Genomic DNA, 25,412 nt, shown 5'->3' with positions numbered 1-25,412 from the left:
AATTAAAGAGGGTCAATCAATGTATTTTGACCAAAGGCTCTATTTACCAGGAAGCTTTCATTCCAAATCTGCATAAAAATACAAAAAGCAAAACCCTACACATTTTAAAGAGAAATAAACCCACTAATAGCATGGTAGATTTTAACACATCTGTCTCATATTGAACAGAGGTAAACTAGTAAGTATACAGAATATTTGAACAACACAATTAGCACTTTACACATGAAACTCTAAATCCAACAGAGAATAAATCTTCTTTGCATGTAAAAATGAGGTATTTACAAAAACTCAAGGACAGAAAATAAATAGAAAAAGTACCAAGAATAACAGCATGTACTCTCTGACTAAAATGAAATGAAATTAAGAATGAATAACTAAAGCTAACTCCCACATAAAGGGAGGAAAGGGCTGGAAAGGACTAGAGCTAACAGTCCCAGGCATTCACACAGGTCAGCAAATCAGACTAGAACAACTCATAATTTATGCAGCATTTAGCCCTAGTTAGACTGTTAGATTGGATAAAAAACAAAACCCAACTATATGCTGCTCCAAAGAAATACAAATTGTACGCTTAAATTATACAGTTTACTGTATGCCAGTTATGCTTCAATAAGGCTATAAAAAATAAAACTGGATTCAAGACTATTTCCCTTTGTTTTTATAACATTGTTTTCTGAAGTGAGAGGGGTAGAAATGGAACTCCAAAAATGAAGTTACTGGTATCATTACAGAATATGCAGTGACCTACAGAATATTTTTATAATCTAAACCTATGTCCAACTGTGTCCTCAGAAGCTTGCTACATGTGTGAATGTATTCTTCATAAGGAAAAACAAAACCCCTTAATCTCTGATTTAAAACATTCATAACATATTTATAAAGGAAATTAAAGCAATATAAGCAAAATAAAAAATGACCATATTTTCTTAATGCTGTCACAAATATACTGTCCCACACTAATAGTAAGTAATTTAATGTCAAAAAATTAACTCAGAAAATAATCATTAAAACTGACTTTTATTCTTATATAATGAACCAATATCGACATAATGAAAATGGCAAATTGGCTCTTGTATTTAACAAAGTAGAAAGCAGGCAAGTCAATTTTCTTATTGGTAACTGTCTTATTTTAATTGATCAAAATAAAAGCTAGGGACCTTTCTCTTGTATAAATACTTACGATATTTGTTTTTATTTTTCTAATATGTATTATTCATTAGTCTTTCACTATGAAAAGCAAGAAGATACAAATAAAAGTCCTGCTAGAAACCACACTAAAAACCTACTAAAATTACAAAGCAAGCAAAATAGTTAAAGTAGCTTATTTCTTTATCAAACTGATGTTTCAAAATAACTGCAGAAAAGCTCCTGAGATATGAGTATAGTTACAACTGATAGCAAGATAATTAATTCCTAGAACTAAAAAATGCAGAACATAAGAAGGCATTAACAAAGTAATCAAAATCTTAAAGTAATTATTTTTAAGCCTCAGTCAAACCCATAAAGTAATTACTCTCCTGCCTTCAAGGATTCCACAGTAGGCATTGAAGAAATGGGAAGATACAGTAAAAAGAAGAGAGATAATCTAATATACACGAAGATACAATGTCTAATTTAAAACCAAAGTTAACTCCATGTTGTATCAAACACTATCCTACAAGCTAAGAATGGAGACATAAGAATAAGGAAAAGGGCTAATAGTTATAATTATTTATGCTTACTTAACATTTTATATTTGCGTAGGTAGCACTTTTGCAGTTACACTGGCATGATCTTACTCATTCTCCACAAATATGTTTTTGAAATAGGTATATGTCTCCATTTTATAAAGAAACTAAGGCTGGGAGAAGTTAGGTAACTTGTCTAGGTCACACAAAACTATTAAATGGTTCCAAATCAGCTCTTCTGAGCCCACAATTAACACCATCAGAATAGTAGCACTTCAGGCAGTAGGCCAGAGCATAAAATAACCTTTTGACCATTTTTCATCAAATGCATTCTAAAGTACAGTACTTTTTAAAGAATTATTTGAAGGACACATAGTCCTGCAGAGGCTGAGGTGGATAATGTAAAGTTTTAGGACAAGTAGACAGTAAAAAATACCAAAAATTCAGAGGATTTAGTTCAAGCCATGTGCACACTACCCTAAAGTATCTCTTCTTAACACTGGCTGATTATATCAACTCATTTCACCACAATACCTAAAATTTCACTAATTAAATTCATTTGTGAGAACCAATCATTACACCACATAGTGTAAGGAGGTCAGCATCATTCATATATTAGTATAAATTGCTTTCCACACAACATATAGCAAAGGAGGAAAGAAATTCTGATATGGGAGTAAAAATGGGGAGGAAAGAAGATAATATTTCCTGAGCATCCACTGCTTTCTAAAGACTGAGCCAACACACTTTTCCATTTTTATTAATTCTAACAGAAACTTTAAAAGATAAGTCATTTAGCTTTATTTCACCTCTTCACTTATTTTATATGAAAAACAGACAAAGATTCAAAGAGACTAAGAAACAAGCTCACACAACAATTAACAGAACCTAGCTGGTATGAGGTAAATACTGTATCCCTTATTATATGCTGCTTCTCAAGAAAAGGAAATGGGTATGATATTAAAGTGTAGGCCTGAACCAGGACACTGAATACTGAAAAAAGATGACACAAGAAAATTAAGAAAATGTTAGCAACAATGATCTATTAAAAATTTGGTGTACTCAGAAAAGCAGGTGAATACTCCCTTTTCTCCTTTACCTTTTCCCATCTCCATTTTAAATGTCTCTTCCTCTGTACTCTCCTACCTTTAAATGTTGGTGTCTATCTATCAGGAGGAATATGTCCTTTCCCTTCTTTATCCAATACTACAACTTGAACTCTATCTACATTCGAATACCTCCCAAATACATGGCTGCTATTTCATGCCCTTTCCTGAGAATCAGGCTTACACTACCTATCCAATTACATCTTCCATGGGTATCTCAATCTCAACCTCAACTTGCCTCCAAAATGAATCCACCACTTCCCTTAATCTTCTCCAGCTTTTGTATTCCCTTATTAGGTTGGTAGTATCACCTATATCTTAAGCCTAACAGACTCATTCCCCTCTCCTTTCAGGTCCCTATACCCCATACCACCCTCTACCACTCAACAAAATTGTTTTGCCAGGTTTACCTTCATAAACAGCTCTGCAGTACATTTCTTTCTGTCTCCATAGCCATTTGATTTGGTACCTCATGGTCTCTTGCCTAAATTTTATCAGTAGTCTCCAACCTATTCTCACACCATTCTAGCCTCTTTATTCATCCTCTATATATTGCTACCAGAATAATCTACCCAAACCTAAATCTAACTATCTGCATCAATTGACCTTAAAATACTTCAAGGATTTCACACTGCAAACAGAATAAAGCCCAGACTCCTTTATATGACATATAAGGCCTATTTTTCTTTTCTAACTTCTTACTACCTTATCCATTACTCACTTCGTAGTGACACTAAATAAATTATGATATCTCCATAAAACTGAATAAACAGCCACTAAAAATACTTGTAAAAGAACATTTTAATGAAATTGAAAAGTGCTAAGCAGTTGTTTTTTAAAAAGCAGATTAGTCTATGGCTATGCTACCCTGAACAAGCCCGATCTCATCTGATCTTGGAAGCTAAGCAGGGTCAGACCTAGTTAGTACTTGGATGGGAGATCACCTACGAAGGCCAGGTGCTGTAGGCGTAAAAAAATAAAAAAAAATAAGGGATTGTAAGCTGACAAGGTCCTTGCAATCTGTGAGGTCAAACAAGGGTTGCCTCGCCTAAAAAAAGAAAAAAAAATTTTTTTAAATTAAAAAACAGCAGTTTAGCAATAGGCAATATCAGTGAGTTGATGGAGTAAGGAACTCCTCAATAAAAGCAACTAAAACCAAAACAAAAACAGTAAATTTTTTTCAAAAGCCTAGAAATTAACCAAAGTTTTTAGCAATCAAGAGCAAAAACAATCATCAAGTAAAACAGATGAATCTCAATAAGAACAAAAGCTCTGTGGCATTTCAAACTTACCCTGTTCCCATTCCCTTTTCCTCAAGCAACACAGTAGCTTTGAATACCAACAGCCCATCATAACTGTGAGAAACAGTAGCCTATCAGTCACTGAAGGAGTCACAAGAGGACTAGGACTCATTCAAAGCCTCATTCTTAGAGAACTGTCATTATTTCACTTATCTAGCTGCTCCTGAGAAAATTCCACTTGCAAAGCTTGTCTCTGACTTACCTCAGAGCTCACACAGCGCAATAGCCTTTTCCCTGGAAATATTTGTGAGAAACAATCAGTGGTAATTGTTTAACACCACAGCTACCTTAGGGAGAAATCACTAATGAGCAAACAAAAAATTTTAAATGAAAAGCTAGGGAATTAGCTATCCATAGGGACCTTTGAAAAGCTCTGACATGTTAATGGGAATATAGAAGGCCACGTGCATGCGTAGGGCTGCAAGTATGCTCTCTGGCTGACCTTGAGATTGTACACAAGGGGTCCTCAACCCCCTGGGCTGCAGACCGGTACCAGGTCCATTGCCTGTTAGGAACTGGGCTGCACAGCAGGAGGTAAGCGGCAAGTGGGCGAGTGAGTGAAGCTTCAACTGTATTTACAGCTGCTCCCCAGCACTAGCATCACCACCTCAGCTCCATCTCAGACCATCAGGCATTAGATTCTCATAGGAGCACAGGTCCCTGGTGTCAAAAAGATTGGGGACCACTGCTCTACAACAAAAAGATGTGATGGCTAAGACAAAATTGTGAACTGTCTGGTTGAATATTAATTGTATGTCTCAATATACACACAGATTCCCTTAGCAAAGACTAGGAGACTTGCTGATTCCAGTCTTGTAAAGAAGTCTCTGTCCAAACACTAGATGACCACAAAGCTGAACAAGTGAAGACTATACTAGTCACATAGGAGGAAAAAAACAAACTCCACAGAGTTGGTTTGGAAAAGTCTTCAAAGAAATGCACAGCAACGAAAATAATAAACAGAAACAATAAACCCTAGGGAGGATGAAATGGTTTCCACAGTTGTCAACAAAACTGCAAAACAAAAAGAAACAAGTATGTCTCATGTACAAGAAAAAGAACAGTCGATAGAAACTGTCTCTAAGGAAGAAAAAAGAATAGATTTACAAGACAAACACTATCACCTATTAATATATTAAAAAAAAAAAAAAAAGGAAACCTTTCTAAAGAACTAAAGGAAAGTGTGAGGATGGTATCTCACCAAGTAGAGAATATCAATGAGATAGAAATGTTCTTAAAAAAAAAAAAAAGTTTAAAAGTAATATAAGTAAAATAAGAAATTCACTGAAAGCTCAACAGCACATATGAACTGCAAAATAAAACATCAGCAAAATCAAAGAAAAATTGAGATCATGCAGTCTGAGGAACAGAACAAAAAATAATAAAGAAAAATGAACAGAGCCTCAGAGACTTGTGAGTCGCCATCAAACAAAAGAAAAGTGAAAAAAAGACAAAGAATTATTTCAAGAAATAATGGCTGAAAATTTCCCATTTTTGATGAAAAACATTTATCTGCACATTCAAAACATTCAACAAATTTCGAGTAGAATAAATTCAGAGACCCACATCTAGGCACATCATAACAAAAACAGTCAAAAGACAAAGATAAAAAGAGACTCTTGAAAGCACCAAGAGAGAATCAACACATCACTTAATAAGGAAGCCTCAATAAGAAAAACATCTGATTTCTCATTAGAAAACATGGAGGCCAGAAGGCACTGAGATGACATAGTCAAAGAGCTTAAAGAAAAAGGCTGGCAACCAAGAATTCTATATCCAGCAAAACTATCCTTCAAAAAATTAATAAGAAATTAGGACATGCATAGGTACACAAAAACTGAGAGACTATGTTGTTAGCAGGCCTGACCTATAAAATTACTAAAAGGAGTCCATCTAGAGAGTAACTTGAATCCATGGGAAAAAGTACTGAATGTAAATGAAAATACACATACCAAAATCTGTGGCACCAAGCTAAAGCAGTACTTAGAGGACAATTTGGAGTTTTAAATGCCTATATGAAAATGAAGATCTCAAAACCAATATCCTAATGTTCCACCTTAAGAAACTAAAAAAAAACAAAGAGCAAAAGCACTCTGATAACCCTAACGCATGGAGAAGAAAATAATAAATATTAGAGTGTGCATAAGTGAAACAGAGAAGAGAAAAACGATCAAAAAATTCAATAAAATAAAAACTGGTTCTCTGAAAAGATTGATCAACAAAACTGACAATCCTTTGGCCAGACTGTCCAAGATAAAGAGTGATAAATAAAAAATTCAAATTACTAATCCGAACTGAAAAAAAGATATTACTATCAAACTTATAGAAATAAGAAATATAAGGGAATACTATGAGCAACTGTTTGCTATCAAATTAGATAACATACGAAACTGACAAATTTCTTATAAAGACATAAACTAACAATACTGACCCAAGAAGACACAATCTGAATAGATTCGTAAAAAGACTGAATCAATAATAAAGAAAACTGACCTTAAATAAAATCCCACCCCAGTGGCTTCATAGGTGAATCCTACAGCTCTTCCAAAATACAGAACACTTTCAAACTCAATCAAAATCAGACAGACATTATAAGAAAAGGAAATTACAGACCAATATTTTCTACCGCACTGGGCTGTTGTAGGGATTAAGTCAGATAACGCATGTAAAGTTTGGACCAGAGCCAGCCACATATAAGTGGTCAAAAATATTAGCTATTATTACCAATATATGTCAGCAGCTTCTATAAAAATGTTCATGCCATAAAAACTTCTCACAAATAGTGAATGGAACCATATCTAAAATGTACTTTTATGTTCATGTGATAAAGTCAACCTATTTAGTAATTAGAATGCTAGCAATTCTCAAGAATCACAATACTCAACTGTAAGAATACTTAAATTCTGAAATCAATCCCTAGATAATGAGTATTTAAATTGGTTCAAATTTTTCACTATTATAAACATTGAACTCATCCTACACACTTATCCACTTATATTCTTAGAATAAATACTAAGAAATGGAAATGGTGGTTTCAAAGGATATACATATGTATATTTAAAATTTTGATACTTAACAGTTAAAATTTTGATACTTAACTGCCCTCTAATTTACATTCCACCAGCAACGTATGAGAGTCTGTTTCCATGTCTTGACAACACACTTTACAATCTTTTCCAAATTTCAGAAATTTTTAATATTCCATAAATTAAGGAAATTGACTTTTAAACATGTTGCAAATGTTTCTTAGTTTGCTATTTGTCTTTTGTTAATGATGAGTTGCACTGTCAGAAATTTAAAAATTTATCAATCATTTCTGTGACAATTTCTAACTTTGGTGTACGTTCTAACTCTGGTCTTCCCTATCTCAATATTTAAAATATATTTGCTTACTTTTTTCTTCTTCTTTACACTGAATAATTAAAACTACTTAGAATTTATTCTGTTATAAGATATAAAGTAGTGGTTTATATGTTTTTATCCAGATAAGTATTCTTTCTTCTTGACCTTTATCTAAATCACCAAATGATGAAGTGATCACATGAGCTCCTTCTATAGCAAAAAGTCGTCATTTTTTTTGTAACTGTCTTTTTTTCTATGTGCATATGTAACTGTTCTTAACTATAAAAAAAATATGTGCTAATCTTTTTTAGAGAAAAATATAAAATTTTAATTATAAACATCAAGGAAAGTCTAAATAAAGACTTCTAGAAATAGTTAGATATTCTACAATAAAAAAATCCTAACAGTATTATCATTGACTTTAACAAGCTGATTCTCAAATTTACATGGAAGAGCAAAAGGTCAAGTCGCCAAGAGATTTGTATTAATCTCCTGTGATAAATAAGAGCCACAAACTTGGTGTTCTGTTCTGTTTTCACATTACCTTCTCCTCTATGTCTACAGGTCAGTTTATTCTGTTAAGTGGGGATTGGTTGGGAGTGGGGGCGGGGAGGCGGGATTGGTGGTGTACAGTTTAAAGCTAACATGTTGTTAGGCTCACTGGACATGTTTTCTATTAGATGTTATATAAGGGCTATGAAGACTGCTTTCAATAATGGGGGAGATTATCTGATAACCTCTGTCATAATGCCATATATATTTTTTAGGTAACAACGAAAACCCAAGATCTCTTTCAGATGAGAATGGTGACTTTAAGTGTTTTTTTCCTTCCACTGTCAATTGAAAGGAAGTTGCTCACAGAAGAGCAACTTTGCTCTCCTCATCCCTAATATGTTCACTCATGAACTACATAATATTGACTGAATATCTATTATTTGCAGTTACTGTGCTGAGTCTGGGGATATGAAGATAAAAAGACACCTCTGCCCTCAGGAAGGTATAAAGATACAGGAATACAGATAAATAATTACTTTAAACAACTAAATTACTAGAAGTAAATATGTATGGTGTAGGAAAAGCTCCTACGCCTACATGATAGGGAAGGAAGAGTAGAAGCTTCCAGGTGTAAGCCTGAAAGGAAGGTAGTATGACATAGTAATACTATTAGTAAAGGCAGAAGCATCACAGTGATTTTTGGTTACTGAAATGCAAAGTACCCGAAAGAGATAACAAAAAGCTAAAAAAGACAATGTGGTATACAAACATAAATTTATGCCGGGATATTTAGAGTTTGAGTGTTTGTGGGACACACGTACATCTATTTTTTTCTATTACATTGTCAAAGATGAAAGTCTCATGCGTTAGTAACCTGAAGGATGGTGATGTCATTTATAGAAATAGAAAAAAAAAATACCACTTAGATTGTGTACACTAACAGACATACTAATCACCTATTATTCTATTTTCTCCATGGTCTTTCTCTATTTTCTTAAAAGAGACACATTAGATAACATATGAACCTATAAACACACAAATTGTGATTGGATTTACAGTAAAAAAAAAAAAGGTGTTTTAACAAAAAATAAAGCATGTTTTCCTTTCTAAGATACTGAAAACTTGTAATCTGTTTCTCTTTTCATTTTAGCTGCTAGGAAATCTAAGAACCAAATTCAATGCCTTACAGTTGCAATCAGCTCATCTCTGGAACCTGATAATGTTTCCTTTTTTAAGTAGTAGGTATTCAGTTGTTTGTTTTATCACTTATTGTTCTTTTTCACATTTTATTCAGTCCTATAAGCTATGTAAAACCCTTTAGACGAAATAAAATCCTTACTAAAAGAAATGTTAATGCAAAAATGGCTTGAAGGATTTGAACCAGCTTGTTTTACTAAGCAAATTAATCAGTAACGTTGTTTATATAGATAACCTCATTAAATCATTTCTTCATAAATAACAAAAATTTTCAGAGGTCAAATTAATTTTCTAAAGAATAAAATTCAAATTACAGAATGTAAATTAAAGAATACATACAAATTAAAGAATATAAAAACGTCTAACATCATGTATAAAAGATTACTTATTAATTTTGCATATCAAGCCTTAAAAATATATTCAAATAGCAAGTGAGTTTATTTTTATAGGCAATTTACAGTTTACAATGACTCCTACACATTTTCAGATTTCCAGCCACATCTGTTCCAAGTTGATCCATATCATTTTTAAGTTATTCATTTAATGAGTATATAGTATATGTTTCTATCCTTATGCATTACTATATACCTACTAAACATGTTTTTATTTTTCTGATTTAAGATATTTTAATGTCATTTTCTTTGTTGAAAGTTAGTATTTTCAGATAAGAGAAAGACAATCAGATATATTTCACTAATAAATCAGTAATAAATTTCTTCTCTAAATATAAAAAAATTAAAAAATGGGTCCACGTTGCTTTTTATGAAGCCAATTTTCAGTCTCATTAAGAGGACCTCTTATTATCAGCATCTGACATCCAGTGTCTTGAAAACTGTTACTTAGTTTCAGGGTTTTGTTTGCTTCAAGCAAACTGGAAAGGGACCCTTTCCAGCATGATCATAACACCTTGTAAGGAAATTTCTCAAGAGGGCAGAAAGAAATATGCAGAAGAATTTGAGAGAACAGAACCAGATGCTTACAAAAGATCCGAAACAGTACCTGTTTTCAAGAGCTGGGCTACAAAAAAAGCCCCTCATAATTTACACGGCACTTGAGTAGAACACTTAGGAAGGTATTGCCTCATAGTAGGATGGACTCACTCAACAAATTGTAAAAGCGAGACCTGAAATGATCAAACTGTTTCCAAGCGATATAACGGCATCCCACAAAAAAAGCTCAAGAATTTATAAGAATACAAAAATATCTAGAAGCTAAGAAGGTAAAATTCACAATATAAGACACCTGAAGATTACTCAGAATACAAAGAAGGAAAAAACCCAGGATGAAGAGAATAATCAACTAATTGAAACGGACCCAGAGTTGAGATGCTAGAATAACAGTACTAATGTAATTTAAATTGTATTCTGTATGTTCAAAAGTTAAGTAGACATATACACAAATATAACTTGCATATGTAATATATAAACAAAATGAACTAGATAAAAATAATGTCTGATATGAAAAATAAACTAGAAAGACTGCATGTAGCAAAAGAAAAGACTACTGAACCTGAAAACACAGCAACAGAAACTATAGATAAAAGAAAAAAAGAATGCAAAAAATTAAAATGTCAGTTCTTTTCCCACTGAGACCTTCCAATATATTAATACTTTCTAATATACTCATCTATTAGTATACTAATATGCTAATAAATGAAATTACAAAAAGGATGGGAAAAATAAAATGAGGAAAAATGGCTAAAATATTCTCAAACTTTATGAAAACTATGAACCCAAGAATCTAAGAAGTTCAATGAACTCCAAGCCAAAAATATTTTAAAAACTACACCACAGCACATATTACTCAAAACAAGTGATGAAAATATTAAAAGTAGCTAGAAAAAAAAATGATAGAGTAAGATAAAGATGATAGTGGACTTCGTATCAAAAACAATGCAAAGACAGTGGAGTAAAATCTTTAAAGGACAAAGGGAAAAAGGAATCAACCTAGAATTCTAAACAAACCAAATATCTTTCAAAAAAGGCAGCAAAATTCTTTCACACAAACAAAAGCATGAGAAATCTATCACCAGATCATCATCACAGAAGAAATGTTAAAGGAAGTCCTTCAGACAGAAACAAAATGATACTGGATGGATGGAAATACGTATGTGAAGGAATGAAGAGGGTTAAAAACAGTACTACATAGGTAAATATATGCCTTTGTCTTATTATTTTAAAATCTTTAAAGAAGACTGCTTGTTTAAACAAAATAATAGTGTAAAATTTCCAACACGCAGAAGTAAATGTATTAAAGCTAGGGGTGGGGGGGGGCAGGGAGGAGGGGGAAGAAATGAAAGTACACTATTGTAAAGTTCTTATACAATATAAAAAGTGGTATGACTTACTAGTAAACTCTGGTAAATTAAAGCTGTATACTATAAATCACAAAACAATCAATAAAATAAAACAAGATTATAGCTAATAAGCAAACAAAGGGGATTAAAAAAGAATCATAAATTTACTCAACTAATAGAAAAGGCAAAAAAAAGGAGGGTGGAGTGGGGGAAGGTGAACTAAGAACAGACAGGTTAAATAGAAAACAGTGAGATGACAGATTCAAAACTTAACCAAACCAATAATGACATTAAGTGTACATCATCCAACTTTCAATGACTAGTTATTGGTCTGAATCTAAATATTAAGATTGAATCAGTAATCAAAAAGCTCCCAACAGAGAAAAGTCCAGAACCAGATAACTTCACTGATGAATTCTACCAAACATTTAAAAAGAATACACACTAATCTTTCTCACTCTTCTACAACAGGAGAGAAAGAAATACTTCCAGACTCATTTTACAAGGCCAACATTACCCTGATAACAAAACCAGACAAGAAAAGAACATTACAGTGTCCCTCAAGAACAAAGATACAAAAATTCTCAACAAAACATTAGCAAACCAAAGTCAATGGTACACTAAAAAGATCATACCTATGACTAGGTGGTATTTATTTCAGGTATGCAAGATGGTTCAACGCCCACAAATAAATCAGTGTAATTCATCACATTAACAAAAGGATAAAAGTCATATATGATCCTCTCAATAAGTACAGAAAAAGCATCTGACAAAATTCAACATCCATTCATAATGGAAACAAACTGGGTAGAGCGAGAATGGATCTCTACATAATAAAGGTAGCATATGACAAGTCTACAGATAACATCACACTCAATAGTGAAAAGCTAAAAGCTTTTACTCTATGAACAAGACAAGGATGCTCACTCTCACCGCTTTTAATCAACACAGTGTTGGAAGTCCTCGCAAGAGCAATTAGGTAAGAAGTAGTAAAAGGCATCCAATCTGATATGAAAAAGTAAAACAGCTCTATTTATACGTGACATAATCTTGTAATATAGAGAATCCTAAAGACTCCACCACAAAACTATTCAAATAAACAAATTCAGTAAAGCTGCAGGATACAAAATCAATATGCAAAATTCAGTTGTATTTCTATACACTAACAACGACCTATCAGAAAAAGAAGAAACAGTCCTATTTACAATTATGTCAGAAAGAACAAAATACCTAGAACTAAATTTAACTAAAGAGGCAAAAGATCTGCACACTGAAATCTATAGAACATTTTGACTAATGAATGAAAATGAAGACACAAATAAATGGAAAGATTCCATGATCGTGGATAGGAAGAACAAAGTTAAAATGTCTATATAAACCAAAGCACTCTACACAATCAATGTGGACCCTATAAATATTCCAATGGCATTTTTCACAGAAATAGACTTTTAAAATCCTAAAATTTGTGTGGAACCACAAAAGATCCCAATTAGCCAATGCAATCTTGAGAAAGAAGAACACAGCAGCAGGCATCACACTCCCTGATTTCAAACATATTACAAAGCTATAGTAACCGGGGCAGTATGATACTGTCATAAACATGGGCATATATATCAATGGAACAAAATAGAGAACCCAGAAAAAAATCTATTCATATATGGCCAATTAATTTACAACATAGGAGCCAAGAATATACAATGGATAGAGGATAGTCTCATCACTAAATGGTGTTGGGAAAATTGACAGCCACATGCAAAAGAACAAAACTTGATCCCTATCTTATACCACATACAAAAATTAATTCAAAATGGATTAAAGACTAGAATGTAATACCTGAAACCGTAAAACTTCTAGAAGAAAAAATAGGCAGCAAGCTCCTTGACGTCTGTCTTGGGGATAATTTTTTGACACCAAAGGGAACAAAAGCAAAAATAAACAAGTGGGATCATGTCAAATTAAAAAGCTTCTGAAGAGCAAAGAAAAACATCAATAAAATGAAAAGGCAATCTAATGAATGAGAGAAAATATCTGCAAATCATATGTAATATGGGATTAATAACCAAAATATATAAAGAACACACGACTTTATAGAAAAATAACAATCCAACTAAAAATGGGCAAATGATCTAAATAGACATTTTTCTCAATATATACAAGATGGCCAACAGGTTCATGAAAAGGTGCTCCACCATCAGTAATCAACAGGGAGATAGAAACCAAAACCACAATGAGATATCACCTCACACTTGTTAGGATGGCTCTTATCAAAAAGACAAATAACAAATGTTGGTGAGGATGTAGAGAAAAGGGAACCTGTGTGCACTCTTGTGAGCATATAAACTGGTGCAGCCACTATGGAAAAAAGTATGGAGGTTCCTCAAAAAATTAAAAACGCAACTACCATATGATCCAGCAACTTTACTTCTGGGTATCTATCTGAGGGAAACAAAATCACTACTTTAAAGAGACATCTGTACCCACCACGTTCACTGTACCATCTATAATATCAAAGACATGGAAACGACCAAAGTGTCCCTCAATGGTGGAATGAATCAAAAAAAATGTGATACATGTTTGTATACGTACACACACACATACATAAAATGGAATATTATTCAGCCATAAAAAAGAAAATCCTGCCATTTGCTACAAAATTGGTGGATCTCAAGGGCATTATGCTAAGTGAAATAAGTCAGAGAAAGTTCCATATTGTATGATTATACTTATATGTGAATCTAATAAATCCAAGGTCTTAGAAGCAGACAGTACAATAATGTCTGCCAGGGGCAGGAGGTGTGGGGGAAATGGGTGAAAGTGTTTGAAAGATATGAAATTCTAGTTATAAGGTTAATTCTGGGGATGTAGCACCATATAACAGCACGGGACAAAGAAGAAAAATGCGCGTCACCCAAACATCTCAATTAAGAGATTTCTAGATTAGATAAAAAAGTAAAACTCAACCATATGCTGTCAACAAGAAATCCACGTGAATACAAGGAATCAAACAGATTTTAAAAACAGGAAAATGTATACCCTACCAACACTAGTCAACTAAAGTGGAAGTGGCTACATTACTATCAAAGTAGATTCCAGAGTAAAGACTATTACCAGGGAGAAAGAGATCATTTCATAACAATAAAGGAGTCATTTTATCAAGAGGAAATAATCCTAAATGTTTAGGAATCTAATAACAGAGCTTCAAAATACACAAAGCCAAATATGACAGAATTGCAAAAAGAAAGACCAAGAAAATCCACAATTACAGCCAGAAACTTCAGCATCCCTCCCACCCCAGTCAATAATTGATAAAAACAAGTAGACAGAAATTGAGCAAGGATATAGAAGACTTGAACATTCTCAAACAATTTGTCCTAATTGACATTTTTAGAACATTCAACCTAACAACAGCACAATATATATATTTTTTGAAGTGCATATGAAATATCTATCAAGTTAAAACATTCTGGGCTACTAAATTTCAATAATTTTAAAGAATTCAAGTCATAATCATGTTCAAATTTCAATAAATTAGAAAAAATTCAAATCATAAACATGTTTTCTGACTATAATGAAATTTAGACATCAATAACAGAAAGATAGCTGAATAATGCACAAATATTTGAAACTAAAGAACACAAATGTAAATAAACCATGGAACAAAGAAATCAAAAGGAATGTGAGAATGCAATTTGGACCTAATTGAAAATAAAAATACAAAATACCATCATTTGTGGAATTTATAATAGGGGAAATTTTATATCTCCAAATGCATATATTAGAAAGAAAAGAGATCTTAAATCATTAACCTCAGTTTGCATTTTAAGAAACTAGAAAAAGGACATATTAAACTAAAACTAAAAAAGAGCTTTCTCGTTTGTTCAAAACCCCATGAGATTGCTTAAGAGATGATTTGGGGGTGGGGAACTAAAATAAAGCAGAAAAAAGGAAATAAAGATCAAAGCAGAATTCAAAAAAATAAAAACAGAACTAGAAAAAATAAACAAAGCAACAAGCTGGTTCTTTTAGGAGATCTATAAAATGGGATAAGCCTCTAGTCAGACTGATCAGGAAAAGACGAATTATCTATATCTGAAAAAAAGAGGGGTGACATTTCCAGATTCTACTGATATCAAAAGGCTAATAAGGGAATATTATGAACAACTTTATACACATAAGTTTGACAACTTGTATGAAATGAGAAAATTTCTTGAAAGACAAACTACCAATGCTTACACAAGAAGAAATAACCTGAAAAGCCCTCTATCTATTAAAGTAGTTAAAAAGCTTGCCTCAGAGAAAACTCCAGATCCAGATGGCTTCACTGGTGAATTCTACCCAACATTTAAGGAAAAATAATACCACTTCTCATGAACACTTTCAGAAAATTTAAAGGAACACTTTTCAATACTATGAGGCTAACATTACCGAGTACCAAAATCAAAAACATTACAAGAAAAGTACAGACCAGTATCCGTCATGAACATAAATACATGTCATAAGCAAAATTTTAGCATATCAAATCTAATAATATATAAATATGACAATACGACATGACCAAGTGAGCTTTAATCCCATGATTGCAGTTGATTTAACATATGAAAATCAGTAACTATAATTCATCATATTAATAAATGAAAAAATAAAAAAACAACTGTTCATCTCAATAGAAGCAGTAAAGTATTTGACAAACCCAACATCCATTCCTGATGAAAACTCTCAAGCAAACTAGGAATTAAATGACTTCCTTAAAGTGATCAAGGGCATCTATGAAAAACCTACAGTTAACATCATATTGTATGATAAAAAATGATTGCTTTACCAAAATCAAAAACAAGACAAGGATGTCCACTCTCACCATTTCTATTCTACAATATACTAGAGGTTCTAGTGAGTTCAAAAAGGCAAGAAAAAGAAATAAAGGCATCCCGATTAGAAAGAAGCTGTAAAACTGTCTCCATTCATAGACAACGCTATTGCTTACGTAAAAAAATTCAATGAAATCTATAAAAAATGAACAGAACTGAGTTTAGCAAGGTTTCAGAATACAAGGCTCGATATACAACAATCAACTGTATTGTCTTACACTAGCAACAAACAACCAGAAATGGATATAAAGATGCCATTTACAAGAGCATCAAAAGTAGAAAATATTTAGGGATAAGTGACAAAAGCTGTGTAAGACTTATACATTAAAAACTATAAAACTGCTAGAGAAATTAAGCCTATACAAAGAGAAAACATACCTTGTTTATGAGTCAGAGAATTCAATTTGTTGTCAACTTTCCTCAAATTGACCTATAGACTCATCATAATCCTAACCAAAATATCAGCAAGAAAATTTTATCTCATTTATTTATTTTTAAAAAACTGACAAGCTAATCTTAAAACTCATGTGGAAATGTAAAGGACCTGGCACAGCCCAACCCCTCAAAAAACCTTTGAAAAAGAACAAAGTTGGAGAGACAACACTACCTGATTTCGAGATCTACTATCAAGTTACAGTATATAAAAAAAACATAATGGTATTGACACCAACACAAACAAATAGATCACAGGAACAAAAGAGAGTCTAGAAATAGACCCACACATACAAATACTGAGTTTTGGAAGAAGTACAAAGGCAATTCAGTAATGAAAGGTCAATCTTTTTCAACAAATGGTGCTGGAACAATTAGATCTCCATATGCAAACAAACAAACTTCAATCAATACCTCAAACCATTTATTTATAAAGTTAACAACTAAAGATGGATCATGGACCTAAATATTGGTCCTAAAATTACAAATCTTCTAGAATAAAGCATATAAGAAAATCTTTATGACTTTGGTTAAGGCGAAGATTTTAGATACAATACCAAAAGTAAAAACCATAGAAGAAAAATTAGAGATATGGACTCAATCAAAATTAAGAATTCCTACTCCTTCAAAGAAAATGTTAAGAAAATTAAAAGACAATCCAAAAACTGGGAGGCGGGAAGATCTGATAAAGTACTTTTATCCAGAATATATAAAGAATTTTCAAAACTGAATAAGAAAACAACTTAATTTAAAAATAGATAAAAGATGTGAATAGATCCTTATCAAGAAATTATATAATGATGGCACATAAGCACATGAAAAGAAGCTCAATGTTATTAGTTATCAGGAGAACACTAATTATAACCACCACACACTTCTTATGGTGGCTAAAATTAAGACTGGCAATAACAAGTGGAGAAACTGGTACTCTCCATACACTGCTGTTAAGAATGTAAAATGGTAAAAAACAGTATGGCAGTTTCTTAAAGTTAAACACACAACTACCATATAATCTAGCCATTCATTCCATTCGTAGGTATTTATCCAAGAGAAAAGAAAGCATATGTATATACAAGTACAACTCATAGCACTTTTAGTTGCAAGAGCTGAAAGTGAAAATCCATATGTCCATCAATAGGTAAACGGATAATCAAACTGTGGCATATCTATACAATGGAATACTTTTCAGCAATAAAAGCAATGTACTATTAACACACCCCCCAATAATACTAATGCATTTCAAAATAATAAGGATGTATAAAAGAAACCAAACAAAAAATGAGTAAATATTGTATAATTCCATATATTTAAATTTCTAGATAATGCAAACTAATCTAAAGTGACAGCAGATCAGTGATTGCCCAGGGAAGACGGGTTGGTGCAAGTAGAGGTGGAAGTAAGGGATGACAAAGAGGCAAAAGGAAACTTTAGGAGGTTGTAGATGTACTTGTTATCTTGATTGTCTGGATATGTTCCTAATCTTGATTGTCATGATGGCTTCACAAAGTATATATATGTCAAAAATTATTCAATTATATGCTATAAATATGTGCAATTTATTGTATGCCAATTATACCTCAATAAAGTTATTAGAAATTCTAGAATGATTCAACAATAATCAATAATATTTATTAAATAAGCACTCATCTTTTTCTTTTAAAATCAATTAACACTTAGCCAATATCCACTATATGCCAGGCATTAAGTTAGTCACTTTACATGTGCTAACTTAATATCATTATCTTGACTGTTAGTTATTAAAAAAAAAAAAAAAGAAAGAAAGAAAAACAAAGGGGCGAGGGTAAGAAGATAACACAAAACTTTAGAAACTAGACAAAACTTTAGTCTTTAAAAAATAAAAACTCTTAACTTACAGTTCCTACAAATCAAATATATTGTAATATCAATAAACACAGCAGATTTAAATCTAAATCCTCCAGAGTCAAGGTCTATAAATTCAGCTGGAATTGTCCTACAGTGGGAACACCTGCCAGGAAAAAAGTTTACCCTGAATGTTTAAATATGTTCTCATATATTTGGATCCACTGAATTCTTTAAATATCCTGAGTGAATGGCAGTTCAAGCTAAGGGTTAAAAATACAGTTCAGGTGGAACCAAATAAAAATCAAAATCCTGTGTAATTGGCAATACCTAATTACTTTGCAAACCAGTTTCCCCATAGTGTTACTTTATGTAAAACTTGAACCCATTTCCAAAAAGGCTTTCAAGTGGCTCTTCTATCTGCAAAATGAGGTACCTAACTGGTGAACCTCTAAGATGCCTTTCAGCTTTTGTCATTCTACTTTCTTCTATTCATTTTCTCAGAAATTACATTAACCGTATTTCAAACAAAATAACTGTAACTATTTTAAAATGCAGGATATTTTATTCAATGAATGTATTAGAACCAAGTATAGCATTTAGAGGTCCATCTTTTACTCTATATTTTGACAAGGTTTCTAAATTTCAGCACTATTGACACTTAGAGCTAGAATATTGTTGTGAGGGATTATCCTGTACATTGTAAGATGTTTTTTTTTCCTGCTATTCACTAGATGCCAGAAGCACTTTCCCCATGTTGTGACAAGCAAAAGTGTCTCCAAACATTACCAGTGTCCCCGAGGTGGGGCAAAATTGTCCTGGCTGAGAATTACTGTTCTAATATTACTGAGGTGTAATAATCTTGCAACATGGACCTCCTCCACGTACAGGGCAGAGAATCTGAAAGCACAATGTTCTCTTTTTGACAATTCTAAGGATAATTTAAATATTTATATACAGTGTATGCTCTATTTTTCAAAAGCCCTTAAATTACTAAAAAGCAAAAGGGTTTTGTTGTTGTTGTTGTTGTTGTTTTAATTATTGTTTTGTTTTCAAACTCACGAAGCTAGGCCGGACAAAATACGTGACATGTGTGATCTCTCATTTCAGACTATGTCTCCCAGATGGAAGAAACTTCTATGCCAGGGAAGTATATATGAACCATTGCTTAAACACTCAATAATTAAAGAACTACAGCAGTTAACTTAGGAAATGTCAATATTCCATCGGAACTCAACTTTATAGCTCTGCCACTACCCAACTTAGTTTGTCCAAAGTAGGTGTCAAATTCCATTAAGTCTACAATTTCAAACTGCCATTATCTGATGTATCTTCTACATTCACATATAAACTTTCTTTGTCTCAGCCAAATCTTTTCTTCAATGAGTTAACTCAAGTAGAATGAAGAACAAAAATAAAAAGATCACAATCTGCACTATATTTAGAAGATTTATATTTTCTTGAAAACTGGGCTTCTTTTTATATCACTAAACCGGATTTAATTTCCACAGGAATAAATACAACTTACTAGTGATAAAGATTTGCTGTCATAAATGCAGGAAGAGTAAAAAACAAACCAGAGACACAATATCTGGGCTCCAGTTCTGGCTCTGCCTCCTAGCACCTGGACCACCACTTAATATTCACAAACTTCAGCTTTCTCATTTGTAAAAAATGGAGAATAATGATATCTACCCGTAGGGTTATTGTGAAGATTAACTATAATTTATGTGAAACCACTTTGTAAACAGTAAGTAAAGTACTATACAAATGTTGGGTATTATTAGTTATATGAGTAAACAACATAGTTGAGAAACACACCTCAAATAAAGGACTTACATATATCACTGATTAAACGTCACTTTTCGAAACACACAGGAAGAGAGACTGAGATAATAAACTTTGAACTAGGTTTCAGACCTCTGGGTTCAAAACTCAGTTCTGTCATTAATTCTCTATCGGCAGAGGCAAATCAACTTTCCTTTTAACCTCAAATTTCACCTAAAAAGATCCAAGTACTGGACCAGGTGTTCCATAAATATTATTACAGCCCTTATCAGCCTACGAAATGACCAAGTATCCAAAAGATTCGTTTAATAATATATCCCAAACTCAGAACAGTCTTTAATTTGCCAAAATAGAAGTAGAGAAAAAAAGATGGTAAGAAATTTTTAATTAAATAAAAATAGAATTCTATACAAGTCTCTAGAAGCAAAGGAAGCTGTAAACTACCTTGTTTTCTTTAATGAATAGTTCTCCCTCTAAATGACAGTAATGACGAACAAGGTGTATTAACAAAGGGCGGGGCTCTTTCCCATACGCTTTTTGGGAACCACCCATTTCCCAAGGAGGTATAACTGCTTCCTCCTAGCCCTCAATAGCCAGGAAACTTGAAAAATTAAGGTCTATATTGTCTATTTTTTTTTTCTTCAACTAGGTTAGGATAACGGCAGTCATCTGACAAACGTATCCTATAAACACCATTATCCACAACACCAAGTTTCCCAAAAGTCTAAAAAAGACCTAAGTTTTTAGAATACTCGTTTCTAAAAATGACCGGACTATTAACTCAAAATTAGATAACCCTGTGTTAGTGGTGATTAGTGTTTTGGCAACTGCCAAGTTTTCCCAAAATTAACCGCCCTCCCGCGTCCCTACAGAGGCAACGCCTCTCCTCCTGCTCCCGCATCGCGCCAGGACCAGGGGGAGTCCCCGGGGACTCCCAAGAGGGTGAAGGCCGGGCAACGCAGGCCTGTGGGTGCCGCCACCTCTCGCTCCTCACCAATGACGATGCGCAGGTGCTTAAGGCGGGTCAGCGCGTCCTTCTTGGTGTCCAGCACCTTCTGGGTAGACTTCTTCACGTCCCCATGCGGCTTCTTGGAGAACATCTTGCCGCTGCCGCCGCCACGGCCGTCTCCGGCCCCCTCCCGGCCCGGTCCCGGCGGCGGAAAGTAGGGGAGTGGGCGGAGAGGAGACTAGTGTGAGTGGCTCATTCACTCCCCAGACTTGCTGGCCCAGGCGCAGCCGACTCCTCCCAGATCCAGGCCAGGGCCGCCACCTCCACCCGCCTCGCGCCGCGGCTGCAAGGCACCTTCGGCTCTGGCTCCAATATGGCGGATCCCTTCTCCCAGCCTTGCACGGGGCAAGGGAGACCCGAGTGAGTCGCCCGTCGCCGCCGCCCTCTTCCTGCTGCCGGCCCTCGCCGCCAGAGGCCAGGGCCCAAGACCTGGAGCCGCAGAGGTGGAGCTCTCGGCGGCAGCAGCAGCACAACTCCTCTCTCCCTGAGGCCCCCTTAAGGTTAAAGCGTCTTTAGCAGCTTAGACCCTGCAGACGCCGGAACGGAGACTGAGGGTAGTGATGGGATTTCACGACTCTGCCGTCAGTGGCGAATGGTCCCCGTGGCAACCGCCTTCTGACGTCAAGGTTTCTTGATGTCATGCCAGCGTGAGATCATCCGTGGCATTACGTCTCCTCCTTTTGGTTTTCTGTGTAAGCAGCCAAAGGAGGAGCACAAGAAAGTCAGGGAGGGTAATTCCTGCGTGCGTTATTGTAAGCAAAGTAATTCCTAGCCAAACTCCCAGAGTAGTATCCCATACTTTTTGTTTAAAAAGGTCCTTCATCTCCACTGTTTACTATGTTGTAGTAACCTAAGAACATAGCTCCAAAACATAAAACCAGATGAGCGTATGTTTTAGATAGCAATTCTGAAGGCATTGGTTCTAACACCCCATTCATTTATTAATTTGAATTTTGTTTAAAAGATTTTTGTTTTGCAAAGCGATGATTAACAATTTACTGTAGTTTAGAGATTTGTAGGGTTATAGTACATTTTCTTGGTTAAAATTATCTTGTACAACTAAATGAATTCTCCCAAAGCATGCTGTAACAGAAAAATTACAGACAAAAGAAATCTGGAGAACCTTAAGGGTGAATTTTCCTGAATTGTAAAGAGTTCACAAATCCAGGAGGAAATTAAGGCACAGGTAGAAAATTAGTAGAGAACATGGAAAAATCACAGAAGTGTGTACTCATAACTAAAATGTGTGAAAAATGTTCACACTCATTAGTAATTTTTTTAATTTATTTTTTTATTATGGTGACATCGCTTAACGAAATCCAGTAAGTTTTAGGTGTATAATTCAACAGTAAGACATATAGCTATTGCACTGTGTTCACCGCCCATAGGTAGATTTCTTTCTGTCACCGCATATTTGACCCCTTTTACCCCATATACCTCCCCACTTCACACTCGTAATTTTAAAAAATAAGATTAAAACAGTATTTTTAAACAATTTTTAAATAACTTCTTTAAGGTGTAATTAATATACAATAAACTGAACATTTTTAAAGGGTATAATTTGGTAAGTTCTACATTTGCATGCAACCATGAAAACATCACAATGAAAACAGTGAACATATCCATCACCCTCAAAATTTTCCTCTTACCCCCTAGTTATCCATCCCTCCCACTGTCCCATCCCTGGTCCGCAGCCATCCACTGAGCTTTCTGTCACTTTGGAGTTTGCATTTCTAGAGTTTTACATAAATGTAAGCATACAGTATACTCTTTTTGTGTCTGGCTTCTTTTACTTAATATACATAATTTTTTTTTAACAATAATGTTTTATCAGTCAAATTAGTAAAGATCGTTTTTAAATTAACCATCTTACTGCTGGTGAATGTGACAGCAGACACTCCTATTGCTTGCTAGGAAGAAGCATTAATGACTGCAAGCTTACTAGAAATTAAAATTTGGCATTATGTGTCAAGACACTTAAAATACTTATATACTTTGATTCATTAGTTCCACTTTTAGAACCATTCTTAAAAAATCGGAAATGAGAAAAATATGTAAAAATGTTAAAGCATAATATATAACATTGAAAGATTGGAAACAATATGAGTATCTATTAGGAAGGAGATGATTGTCTAATAGATGGAACATTATACAACCATGAAAATTGTTAATATGTAGACTTTTTAATGACAGAAAATACTCAGGATGGTATTAACTGAAAAAGCGGATACAAAACTGAAAATATGTATGTTATCAAAACTGAAAAATTATGTGTGTAAAATATAGTTAGAAAAAAGATGAACAGATACTCCAAAATTGTGATTATCTGCAAGTTAGAATTAAAGGTGATTTTCACTTCCTTCTTTATATTTTGCTTAGTTTTTTTTTACAAAAAGCATATATTGCTTTTAGAATTTAAAAAACAAGTTTTTTAAAGAAAATTAAGAATATCTAATGTATCAGTTTTAAACTCAGAAAGTAAATTAAGATGTATCTATAGAAACTCCTTACAACGAGGGCTATTTTTTAAAAAAGTATCTTTATGTCCTACTATGGCACAGAATAAATATTCTTTGATTTTTTAATTGTTAAGCTTACATTATAAAATTGTTTCTTTTGATAGCAGAAGAGTCATCGGATCCCATGATTCTATTGTTTATTTGGTTAAGACACTTGTGTCCCGGCCTGTAACCCAAGTCTGTTTTCTGAGACAGTAATTGGACCTCACCACTTAGAGTTTCCACAAACTACTCTAATATATATGCAAAATTGCACCTATTGTTTTTGACTTGCCTCCTCTCAAACCTTATCTTCCTTCTTTATCAAATATCTTTGTCGATAATAACCATTGTCATCCCAGTTTTTCGATTCCAAAACTAGTATTATCTTAAGGATTCTTCTTCTTCTCTCTTGTCCATTAAGTTACCAAGACCTGATGATTCTACTACTCCCTAAATATTTCTTAATTTGGTCCCCTTCTCTCCATTATCACAACCTTTATTCGGGTTCAGGGTTTCACCATTTCTAGCTGTGTGTGCTAGAAATGTGTGTGCTAGAAATGGCAGTGATTTTCTCTCCGCCCCCACGTCTTAGCAAGATTTGAGTATCCACTCCTTTCTAAATAAATTTTAAGAGTTAAAAAAATTCCCAATAGTCTTACCTTCTTGCAATCAGTACTTGAGTGTCTGTTTTAATGAAGCAAAGAAATGATATGGATAAGTCAAGGCATCATTTCTTTTTGAGGGATGGGGGAGTATGGTTTATGGATATATGTTTGTTTAAGAATAAGTCTCACAGTCAGGAAATGCATAGCACTTCAGATCAAAGAATAAAACCCACACTGAGGGACTAACTTCATGGAAGCTAGAAACGTCCAGATTTTATACCTTGCTCCCACTTCATAGCGATTATGACCACATCTCTAAGTCTGTTAAGATGAGATGACACAAGAAAAGCAAACCTAGTCTTTTGCTCTTTCTAAAGAGCACTTATTAAAGTGGAAATGAAATAAAAAGGTAATATGCTACAATGATTTGTAGTGGATATATATTGGTTTGCCTGCCTTCTTTTAGTAATTATACCAAAATTTTCCTTTGGAAAGACACCCCTCTCTTGGTCTCATTTGATCTCATGTCCCACTGCCCCATTTAGACTTCAGTATTCAAACACCCTGGGCAAAGCAAATGTGTTAGGGATGAGCACATAACCAGATCAGTTTAATAAAACTCATTTCTACAGAAAAGATTCTACTGGGGATAAAGCCAACACTCCAAGAACAGAGGAGATAGAAAAGAATAGAGTGAATCTTGAGAATATCGTTTGGGCATTTAGATCCAACCTACCTGAAGTACCATGATCTTTTCTGTTTCACAGGCCAATAAAATCCTTTTTTTGTTGTTGTTTAAGCCAGTTTCGGTCCCTTGCAATAGGAAAACTGCTGACTTACACATTTTAAAGATATTCTGCTAGACTGAATAGGGATTAAAAAATTCTAAAAAACACTGCTTGAAAACAATTTTGCAGGCCTCTTCTGCAATTCTGCAGCAGTACTTCTTTTGTCTCTGTCATGACATTCATTACTCTCTGTGTTGTA

The 25,412-nt window shown here is 33.8% G+C and overlaps 1 protein-coding gene and 1 pseudogene across 4 annotated transcripts in view; one reads left to right on the top strand and one right to left on the bottom strand.

The window, feature by feature from the left end:
- The window catches only part of RALGAPA1 (Ral GTPase activating protein catalytic alpha subunit 1), a 215,854-nt gene extending 193,983 nt beyond the window's left edge, over nucleotides 1–21,871 (bottom strand). For all 4 annotated transcript variants that reach the window (XM_015590611.2, XM_006913471.3, XM_006913472.3 and 1 more), the window contains exon 1: nucleotides 21,305–21,871. In XM_015590611.2, the coding sequence (XP_015446097.1) occupies nucleotides 21,305–21,410 (106 nt within the window). In that variant the 5' untranslated portion in view covers nucleotides 21,411–21,871. The remainder of the gene's footprint in view (nucleotides 1–21,304) is intronic.
- On the top strand, nucleotides 3,624–3,742 carry LOC112481132 (annotated as a pseudogene).
- Nucleotides 21,872–25,412: the final 3,541 nt, after the last annotated feature.

The sequence above is a fragment of the Pteropus alecto genome, unplaced genomic scaffold, assembly GCF_000325575.1.
Source record: "Pteropus alecto unplaced genomic scaffold, ASM32557v1 scaffold104, whole genome shotgun sequence".
Taxonomy (NCBI): Eukaryota; Metazoa; Chordata; class Mammalia; order Chiroptera; family Pteropodidae; genus Pteropus; species Pteropus alecto.
Note: the sequence above shows the minus strand (reverse complement) of the source record. Positions and strands in the feature narration are given on the sequence as shown.